Raw genomic sequence first — 11,173 nt, 5'->3', positions numbered from 1 at the left:
TATATATATCTGTATCCGAGTGTACGTTAGTTTTTAAGGATTTCACTATCAGAAAATACAAGTCGTAATAGCGTGCTTCCACATGCATGCCATATGTGTTCCATAGGCGGTTTTTTCCCCCTCTGAACCTTAAAGCACTTAGCAATGAATACGGAACAGCATCTATCTGACAACTTCTGAGCACAGATATGCACGCAAGTGCATCAGGACAACACAAGATCATAGGTAGAGCCAAGTTATATACGTCACAGGGGTGTCGTCCTCCAAATCGCCGTTGCCTCATTGCCTTCTTGTTGTTGTGACTTAGAGAATGAACTTAGGTTTACACAAATATGAGGACCAGACACAAAGCATAACCTAACTTTGGTTGACATTTTCGTTTGTATGACATGAATTAGTCTTGATTCAATCACTTATGTGATCTGAATGGAGAAAATGATACAACGTTTTAATTCCGCCAGGAAAATGACAATACCTACGAAAATTTTCTTCATGCAAACCTCGTTCTACTTGGATACTATTATACTTTCTCGCCGCACTGAACGCTGGAGCAGAATTTGCACGGCTGTAGTTCACATAATTCTTTACGTACTTGCTGGAGCATATTTTATAGGTAAACTTGGTTGAACGGCGCCATTGTTGCTGCCACTGTCACGGATCGGAAGGCCACTATCACCTATGGTCCTTTACGGTAAAGACAGGTACTGGCTCTGACAGATTGGCTCGGCGGCACACTAAGCGCATTTTGACTGCGCGTTTGGTCCGCTTGACTTTAGGTAGATAGTTGCCCCAAATGTCTAACAATCTACGGATTTTCCATAACAACATTGTCTGCTTAATTGAATAGCGGCCACAACTGATAGGACGCCGTTACGAGCGAAGTGACTATGAGTCAGGCTTGGGCAGGTCAAATTGCTTGGTAATTGGAACGTGCTTGGTATCTCCAGTAGCTCGCCGCTAAGCAGGTGCTGTCCCATAACGAACGTTCAAGTAGTGCTAGATTATACAAATATGTTTTATATAAATACTGTGCTTGTCAAGAGCAGTTGAACATTTGCTGATCCATTCATATAGAACGATCTACTTCGTATGTGCGTAACTAACGTACACAAAAATACTCACTTCAAATGCTCGGTGCTATGGAGGTTCCGAGGTTTCGAGCCCCAACCCCCGAACCAGCCCCGTCGTCCAAACATGTTTCTATAACACCTTCACACCTGTATAGTTGTTCTCACCGCCACTTCACCTGCACACTGGAAGGGTTTTCTCCAAGTAGCCGTTGCGCCTCTGACCGTAAAGGATCTCACTTCTGCCAACGGTCACATAGAACCGGACGCTCGATGCTAGTTTTCTATACGACGAAATATGTCTAACATGAAGCTGCATAAAGCGTTTTTGCCTGTTGCTTTCGCCTCTGGGCCTCCACTCTCCTGCCACGAATATTAAGTTTACTTTTTTTTTTATTAACTGAACTCTGAAGTCCCATCAGCTACTGGAACGTGGCCTTTAATGCGATAACACTTGTTCAATTCCGCTGTCGTCAGCCGTACCTGTTTCGCTCACGATCACACGCCCTCATATCAGCATCCCAATATTGTCGGCGCCTCCTCACCACCACCACCAGTGCTGCCCTACCTTACGCTTAGCAGTACTGCCGTTCGTAGCTCACGTTGGGTTCTCCAGACGATCACCGTCAGTCGGTTAACGTCGTTAACGTTGCTGATGTAATTATTGTCGCCTGATGCCGAAGATCCATTTATAGCCGCTATGACTGCTCTGTTAGGACAGTACGTCACGGTCACTCTCACACGCACATACACACGTACTCACACACATATGCACTTGTGTTGCTCACTGCTGTTGCTTTGATGTTTTTACAATGTACGAGGCTCCACCTACTGCACTCTGGCCGTGTCTATGTGTACAACTGCTGCTGCAACTTAGCTACTGGCCCTTCGATGCAGCTGAGTGTTCCCACCGCGAGGAGGAGGCCCGCGCAATTTTAGTTGTGGATGAAACGACACAGCCACTCTAGGAGAGTCGAGGACAATAGTTGCCGCTGTATACAGCTACTGGTGCTATAATGTTTCCGTACGTAGCGTACGGTGGAGATTTGCTGATTGAGCACTGCATGGAAGTTGCCGGCTAGCTATACGATGTTAATCGTATGCCATGATAATCACTGAGGGAAAAGGGTTAAAGCGTAGGTGAAAAATGGGGCAAGATCTGGTGAGACAAACGAGACAAGCGACCTTAACGGAACATCCGTATTTTAATACAGGACGAAACGAAATTGAGAATTATGCTAATGCGTATTTCGAATGAATTTCGTTTTTGGTGAATGTTTTTATATATGACGTAATGTGTCGGTGATTTGGATTATTCTTTAGCATTAAGATTGGTAAAAGACTGCGGAGGCAGCTTGATAATGTAATATTTTTTAAATGGATTACTAATATGCTTATTATTCATTATTGGGTGTTGTAAAGGCTGTATATTAGGACGAAGTACACAAACTACAACTATACGGACGCTTCTTGCAGGATCATATATTTATGCCTTTGGACTGGAGTTATTTGATGTACGTGGAAGAAGACGCTCTTCAGCTCGCGAAAAAAACTGGACACGGGATCATTGAAGTTACAACGGAGCCAAATTTGCAGTTTTCTTTAGAAAATGAGGTCCACTGGAACAACAGCAAGAAAATGCCAAATGGACGATAACGCCACGTCATGATAGTTGCACAGCGTTAGTAATGAACATAATAGAATCGACATATATATTCATTGCTATATATTTATATGCTGTAATTGCTAATAAACGAACATATTTGCGTAGACAAACAATTATTTTTGTTCTTATATGTTCTATTTTTCAACTAGCCCTGTCCCATTAATCCCTTAGGTAAGGGCTCAGTAACCGATAGTATTGTAATGCGAAACTGTGATGCGTATATTTCTTGTATGCTAATAATGGATCTTTAAGGGATTAATGGTACTATTCATATATTCACATTTGTAATTTTGAGCAGACTTACCAAAATATGATCATTATTTTCAGCTATTCGAAACCTTTGTTTGCTGAATTTTGTACTTGCTTAACGAAGACGTTACTTATAATGCATATGCCTGATTAAAGGTCGTAAACTTTAAATTGCTATTAGCAGTCAGTTTGGTCCTTCCGTCAAACCTGGGCTTTTTTAAATTGTGCCATTTGTTCACATAATGGCAATTCTGCTAAGACTGAACTTGCTATATTTAGAACTTTGTCTCAATGTAAGGGTAACTCAGAATGAACAAATTGTTTTTCTTTTTTATCTGGTTGGCCTTTTTTATGATCGTTTTCGAAAGTTTAAGTTCTTGAAAATATATAAATAGGTATATGCAAATGTGTGTGCGTGAGGTCTCATTGATAGTTACTTCCCACTCAATAGTAAATTTAGACGTGATCCCAAAAGCGTATCTTCTTTTATGATTCCATCAGTAAAGTTCTCAGAGCGCATTATGTAGCTAAGAAAGTAACCGGTCGATTAATTTGGACCAGGTCCATCCAGTATTATAAGTGATACATTCCTACTAATGTTATAATACATATCTAATACATGCAATATACGGCGGATTGTTTCGCTGAATTACTAAACCTTGACAGTGACGCAGGACACCAGCAGGTTTGGGAATCAGACTATGTTTCTTAAAAATTATCATACAGCTTAGAAGTCTATTGCAATATAATGCAATTTTTTTAATATTATAACAATATATTTATTCTTCGATGTAAAATGTTGTAAATTTGCTTTAATATTAAAAACATTTAAACAAACATATCTCTACATCTGACGTTGGAGTAGAACTTTTGTTTGGTCGCTTCACGTAAACAAAAAGGTGTTAACGGAACGCTAAATTGTTATTAGAACCTTATAGTAATATTTCAAATGCTTTACGTTAATGACTTTCAAGTTTCAATTTTGAGCAGGGTACTCAATCAGGCCTTGGTTTACGGAATTATACTAATTAATTGCCACCTGTAAAAAAATTTTGTCGTTAGCGTATTTATGCAGCAAGAAAGATGCGAGACATGTAAGACAACCCTTATTATAGACTTTTACGAGAAAAGTTGCATAAGCTAAACCTCTCAACGGTGCTTGTGAAGCATTAGATAAAATACCAACAACTTCCTGTTTTTTCTTTGAGATATATCTAAATACCACCATCCTATCATCCAACTACACAAAACCAAATTTTGCACATGAAGCAGAACAAATAGCCAGTTACGACGTAATACATTTTTGCCTACGCTTCTGATATCATAAGTACGGTGTATTTTACAATAAGTTTTAAAGTGCAGTATCTATAAAAATAAGCATAAACGTAATGTAATTATTTCTTACATAGTAATAGCTAAATATTTCCATGTGGCTTCTTTAAGTACGGAAGACTCAAAAGCAACCGAGCCCGCCAAGGCAACCATAAGATATTGCTAGTAAAGCGCATTTTTAATTAAAATTTAAAAATGGAAATAGGGCACGATCTATTTAATTAGTCTAATATACTGATATTTATCTCCTTTCATTCTCTATGCAATAAATATTATCGAATCGGACAGCCACCTCAAATTTTAGAAATGTTTGAAGTCGAGTTACGCACACCAGCTTCCGAATCAGAACAATATTACCTATTTGTCCCAGACATGTCGTATTTGTGATTTGCTGTTACTATATCAATATCTATAGAGTTTCATTCATGTAGAACATATTAGCGAAGTCACCCAGATGCGTGTCATTTTTACCTAAAATAAAATAATTAATAAAACTATGCCGAACAGGCGGAACTGTTTAGCTATTTATTTTGTTTGATATTTTTCCAATTATTTTTTCAAAAATAGTAATTTCAACTCTTTGGCTATCTACGGCTACACGCTGACAAAGTGTCACCAGATAATTATCACCATCATCACCATAATGAATTCAGATGCAAAGGTGTTGTCTAACTTGGTCGTCAGTGTGTTATGACACTCAATTGGCTCATGGTTGTAGATAGCCAAGGACTTGATGTAAATCTTGACAGCATATCATTTACTACTGGCGCGTAGTTTGAAATTTATTCTCGTTTGTCGATCTGCTAAACTGCTACGGACAACGTAATAATAAAGTGCTTTGGTGCAAAAAGGGTTGCTGTGCAATTCTGAAGTAAGAAGATCCTTCAAAAACTCTCTGCATATTGAACTGGCTTGGCGTAATTCAAAACGAAAACATTCTACAAGTTATCTAAAATATATTGCTTGCGTAAAAAAAAAACGTTTAATTCCGTGATCAAAAGGGCCTTTTTGAAACTTTCATATTTCTATAATTATTGCATGGGATATTACCATTCAAGTCTGCGTGTTATATAGACTTATGGTCTTTGAAGTTACGTTGAAAACATGGCTGAGATCATTTGGTAGACTGGAGAATATTCGGGATATTCAAAGAAATACGTATATTAAAAAATTTCAGATTGAGCTTTTTGCAATGAACAGCACCGTATGATCATTACCGTTGTTTAAATATCGTACAATTTGAAGTGATGAAACTTATTTGACATTTTTAAAGTAAATTATAAACTCAAAATAATGACGGACACCCGAGAAAATCTAGCACATTAATGTCCGAGAAAATACTAGTGTCCACGTCGAAAATGGACATGTGAATGATTTCAGTATATATTGATTTTATTAGGACTATGCTAAAATTAAGAACAAAATCGCGTCTTTAGTTCACTGATAGTTCTGCTTTGAAATATAGATATAAAAATTAAAGAGCTTATTCCCCTTCTTCTGTGATCTTATTCTCCTTCAAAAGTGAATTCTTTGAATTAAATTATATTGAACTCAGGCCGTTTTGCAAAGGATCACGTCACATAATATGTATAGTGATCTGAAAATGGCGTTAGAAATGTGACATATATAAACTTGAGTGTATATATCTTTTGGCATTTTACTTTTTTGACTAATTTTCTTCTATCATTTATTTACAATCCGACGTTCATTATATTTACATTGCTCTTGTTACAGTCGATTTGTTGAGCGTTATATCCACTTACTTAGTTTGAATATGCTACTTTGCTATTTACAGAACGGCAAGCGATCCTTCTTATCTTCTATTTACCCTGCTATTTTTAACATCGATTGATATAGGTACCACTCCAATAAATAGAAAAAAATCCTTGCGCTAATGATAATTCAGTTTTCCTTGAGATGCCCTTCGTTAACGGCACTGTCGGCTTCGTAAATTGATTAATTCAACGCTTAAAAGTAACTCACTTCGGCCTTAATCTCTGGGCATAACTATACGCTCTCCGTCGAAGGCTTTTCTTTCAAACGCTTCCAGCTTGAACTCGGCTTTAGGGTATCGTACAAATTTCCGCAAGATGAGGCAATTTTGATTAAAACCGTTACTAATTTTGTAGGTCTTGGATGTCGCGATAATAATCTCCTGTCTATAACCACTCATAGTGGTATACATAGTTGTTATCACAATGCAATATCACACACATTATTTTTATTATTTTAGAGACAAAGGTTCCGCTTTTTCTAAGTATTATTATGGCATGGGTAATTGTTTTCTCAAATATATTTCAGGCGGTTAGCCACTGGCTCTATAAAATCGTTGATTTCATATATCGTTCATAACTCATTTCAATATTCTGAAAACGGTCACTCTGGAAACGAAAATCTAAAAAGATTTCTTAATCGAATCCGTAAGAATTATGTTCACTGGGGCACAAGGAGAATTTTGCTGAACACTTTCTGCATATATCGTTTCTTGATAAATATGTGAAACCAAAACCAGAGTAACTAAAATAGATTTAACTGAAATAAATGGCCTGAGTCAATCTGCGAAAGTTTTCGGCAACTTTTTTCTATTGCAATGCAGATGAATAACTCATCTAATTTGGCGGCTGTGTGTTGGTGCCTTGGATTTAAGTGTACAGTACAATCCCATCATGGCAAAGACGGTTGACACCAGGACAGCCCCAGCGATAACATAGATTATGTCGCGCGATGACGTGAATCGGCCTACGTCACCCACGAATGACTTGCCAATGTTTTCACTGTCCAGTAGCCACACAAACCAGTTTGCTGCGCGCCGCTTACGCGGATCGGAAGCATTCATGCCGACGTCGTTCACTACGGGGTGATTGTCTTGTACGTCGGAATAGTTCCGAGTGTCCCCATTGATGAGGACGGTTTTTGGAACGCTGTGCTGCTCTTCATTGTCTTCTGGAGCGGGAAGCGCTTTTCCACGACGGTCTGAATTTTCTGTCGTTGGTGAATCTTTAGTAAACGATTCTGCTGAAGTCGGGTCTGTGGTCATTAAAGGTGTTACACTGCCATTAGAGGATGTCGCTGTAGCTTGAGCTGTTATCGTAGAATCTACTGATGTTGTTTTCACTGTCGTGGTTGATGTTGTTGCTCTCGCTTTTGCTGTTCCCGCTGTCTCTGTTGTAGTCACCTCCGATGAAGTCGCGTCTTCCGAATTCGTCATCTCTGTCGTTTTTGTTGTTAATGTAGACGTCACTATTGTTTTTGTTGTTGTTCCTGCGACGGTGGTTTCGGACGTCGTGGTTGGGACGGTTTCTGCTTCTGGCCGTTTCGTAGGCTCTGTGCTAACTTCGACAGTTGGTACTGCCTTAACTGTAGTGTGCACAACTGGTTCTGTACTGGCTTCAACAGTTGTTAAGGATACACGGGTCTTAGTGAGGTCGTATGGAATGGTGGTTGTGTCATTGGAAGACGGATCACTCGTGTCATTTGAGTCTCCCTTAATACCAACAACGAGATCTCGCCCTGCCAGCTTGTGATCTCGTTCTGTAGGCTCATCTACTTTACTGACTTCAGGTATCTCTGTCGTCGAGGCGCTGGTCTCTGTTGTTGTGCCATCATCTTGAGGGCATCGAGGTGGCAACAGTGGTGCGTCCTCCTTTTCGTTTGCATAATTAACATTGGCAGTTATCGGAAAGTTTTCTGCAACAATATGCGGATAATATTGCACGTCGTTAAGATTAGGTTACATTTCTATAAACATATTAGAATACAGGATCACATGTTGTACGGCCATTTAGCATGGTTATGAATGTACGTAGGGTTTTTCATTTATCGCATCAATATAATAATAAATTATTAAATATTAGTTGTAGTATACACATTTACAGAACTTCTTATACAATTATAAGCAATCGCACATAATTAAAGTTAATAATGAGGCGTCAAACCTTGAGCGTCATCTGTTACGACAACGGAATGTTCTGTTTGAGACTCTTCTGTAGTACTGTTTGCCTCAACTCCCATTGCCACCGCCTTATCTTCTTTAATTGTTTTTACCATCTCAGAGTTGCAGGTCGATTCTACCATCGCTGGTTCGTCTGCATTGTTCGTCTGCATCTTTTCTGTTGTTGTTCCTGTTGGCGGCGGTGGCGGCAACAGCGAGACCTCAGTGGTAGCATCCGCATCCGGTTCAACTCTTTTGGTGGTTTCATTGGAGCTCGTGATTGCATGATCTGCTGGTGCAATTGGGGCATCTGCTTGGGCCTCCGTTGTAGGCTCATTTATTGTTGTAGTAATCGGCAACTCCATAACAGTAGTAATTTTTTCTGTGCTTGCCCCTTCGGTGAGCTCTATAGCCGTTTTCGTCGTAGTTAATGCGTCTATCGTTCGTTCATTCGTGGTAATTACTTGTTGCTCAGTTGTTATAGTTACTTCATTTGGAGTGGTCATAGACGCCTCAGTTGTAGGTTGTGTGGTTGTCGTTGTTTGCTCGTTCCTGACTCCCGCTGTGTTTGGAGTAGGTAATGGCAGTGCCTGAGTCTCTCCTCTCGTTATCGTTGGCGATTCCGTTTCATTCTTTTCTGACGGCTTCAGAGAGGTCGACGTGGTCGTTGTTGTGGTACTCGAGGTTTTAGGTCTTGGTCCTGAAGGATGGGGATCAAAGAAGTCAACGAAATAATCGTCGTACTCGTCTAAGCGAGTTCTTTCAGTAGATGAGACTGAAGGTGATTTTGTTGTTTTCAAGCCCATGGTTATTGTTGTAGCTCCGGCTCTTCCCGTGACTGTCGTGGTAGTGCTCGTCGTTGTCAAGTTTTGGTCAGGCTTAACTGCCTTCTGAATACTGTTGGGGTCGGTGAAGTCCACAAATAACTGATCGTAGTCATTATCGGTGAAGGACTTACTAGTCCTATTAACCGTTAGGCCATTCTCGTCATATTCTCTGTCTGTTGTCGGTATAGATGTCTCGGAGTTATCGCTTTTACCTGAGTTCTTCTTATCAAAGCTCGGTGCTCTGGTGCTGGTGGCAGTCATGTCGGTATCACTTGTATCGACAGGAATTATTGTCGTTCTGGGTTCCTTCGTTACAACTACAGCATCGCTTTGGGTAGCAGATGGTTTAATTTCTTTTTTACCTAATGGTGAAATGTCGCTATTCCCGGATTCATCGCGTGCCTCCTCTGTTGTTGCTGTTGTCATCGTAAAGACTACGTCGTTCGAGCCAAGCGACTTTGAATTTTCTGTCAATGAATCCTCCAACTTGTCGGTCTCGTCCGGAGTGTCTTTATTTAGGAATGTCGTAGAAATATCGGGTTTTGGTGTTGTTGTTTTGGGAGGAACATGTTTAGCCGGCGCAGACCTAGAGTCCTTCGCCAGGTTACGGGAAATGGTCATGGGTGTACCGCTTGGATGGCCTCTCTTCCCACTGCGACCTTCAGGTGTCAGAAACGGAGCATCGTACGGAAAATTAGAAGTCAGCGCTGGGAAGTAGTTGAACACGAAGGGTTTTTTCCTAAACACGGGTCCTTTTCCGGTTATTGGCGAACCTCGACTGAACTGGCGAGAACTATGTATAAAGGGTCTAAAAAAGGTGTTTTGCACAGGACGTGTTATAAGCAGTGGGTTCTGATAATTTTTTATAAAGTCGTTGAAGCTGGGGACGAGCGTGAAGTTTTTGTTATTATCTCTGAACCAGAAAAACATCTCTTTCGGGAGGTTGGAGAAAAGGCGAGGAACTGGCGGCAACGCGGGTAGTGGAAGAGGCAGAGGTGGCGCTAAAGTTGGCTGAGCCAGAACTCTAGTCGGAACTATCTGCGGTACCTCTATGCCCAAATCTTGCGTGTATAAGGGCGGGTTCAATGTCGGAAATGGGGCCTGCGACGGGTTGATCGGGTTCACCATGACAACCACATTGGGTCTCGTTGGATCTTCGCTCAAAGTAACAACTGTTGGATGATTGTGGAAGGGATGCGAGCATGAATGCAAAGGATTTAGCGTAGGTAGTTCAAGGACGTTGAATAAATAAGGTGTCTGCGTTGCCTTTTGGCCCAACACAAAGTATTGCGTGCTACCTTCATGTCCTCTCGGTAGTGTTCGAATGCTGGGTTTGAACTCAAACGATGGTTGTACAGATACCTTGGGCAGAGTAGGCATTCTAGGCAAGGGGGGCAGCGAAAGTGGTGGTTGTGGAATTGGGGCAGGTTTAGAAGGAAAGTCAGCAAGTGGAGACACCGGCGCTCCTTTCTCGCCAAGAACCAGTCCACCATTCAGTGAACTGGAACCAGGAACATGATTCAGAACAACTTGGCGATAGTTGAATGCTGAAGGTAATTGAGCGTGCGTTACGACTGCGTCAGAAGTGTTCTGCTGGGAATGGAAAGATCCGGCGCTTAAGAGCACATTAAGACCGTTCGTGACAGAGCCTGGCACACTTTGTAGAAAGCTTGATCTATTTGAATCGCTTAAAAATGACTGCGCTGATTGCTGGAATGCCTTAATGTCAAATCCGGCGGGGTTCCCGAATAATCTAGGAAAATGATTTAATAAGAATGGACGAATTATTAGCTTGCGGATCAAAACATAGGTTTCTGTTACAAAAGGGAATTGTGTACTTTTTTTTTACCTAGATATTATTCGTGAGCTGTCTATATATATATATATATATATATATATATAAAAAAAAAAGAAAAAAAACGTGCGAATCATAAAATTATAGTCCTCACACACAATAAAAACGAACGGTTAATCATATGATTCTGTTTTATTCGTTCTAATAGAGAAAAGTCGTGTTTCGTACACATACGTATGGAAGCCCATCTCGCGCTCGCTTTGTGCCCGCAGTAATTATCCTTATTTCGAAAAGATGATTCCTCAT

General features: G+C 40.4%; 2 protein-coding genes across 3 annotated transcripts in view; both read right to left on the bottom strand.

Moving 5' to 3' along the window:
* The window catches only part of ema (C-type lectin domain containing ema), a 17,875-nt gene extending 15,971 nt beyond the window's left edge, over positions 1 to 1,904 (bottom strand). For both annotated transcript variants that reach the window (XM_022837459.2, XM_022837460.2), the window contains exon 1: positions 1,123 to 1,904. In XM_022837459.2, coding sequence (XP_022693194.1) covers positions 1,123 to 1,196 — 74 coding nt within the window. In that variant the 5' untranslated portion in view covers positions 1,197 to 1,904. The remainder of the gene's footprint in view (positions 1 to 1,122) is intronic.
* Positions 1,905 to 4,803: 2,899 nt separating this feature from the next.
* LOC111262864 (uncharacterized) lies at positions 4,804 to 10,864 on the bottom strand. The gene is made up of 2 exons (XM_022837458.2): positions 8,250 to 10,864; positions 4,804 to 8,001 (listed from the first exon to the last, which is right to left on the bottom strand). Exons 1-2 carry the CDS (start codon positions 10,450 to 10,452, stop codon positions 6,920 to 6,922), a joined length of 3,285 nt encoding a protein of 1,094 aa, XP_022693193.1. The 5' UTR covers positions 10,453 to 10,864; the 3' UTR covers positions 4,804 to 6,919.
* Positions 10,865 to 11,173: the final 309 nt, after the last annotated feature.

This window comes from Varroa jacobsoni, unplaced genomic scaffold (genome assembly GCF_002532875.2).
Source record: "Varroa jacobsoni isolate VJ856 unplaced genomic scaffold, vjacob_1.0 scaffold_710, whole genome shotgun sequence".
NCBI classification, from domain to species: Eukaryota; Metazoa; Arthropoda; class Arachnida; order Mesostigmata; family Varroidae; genus Varroa; species Varroa jacobsoni.
The sequence above is the reverse complement of the archived record's forward strand: the minus strand, read 5'-3'. Positions and strand labels throughout refer to the sequence as shown.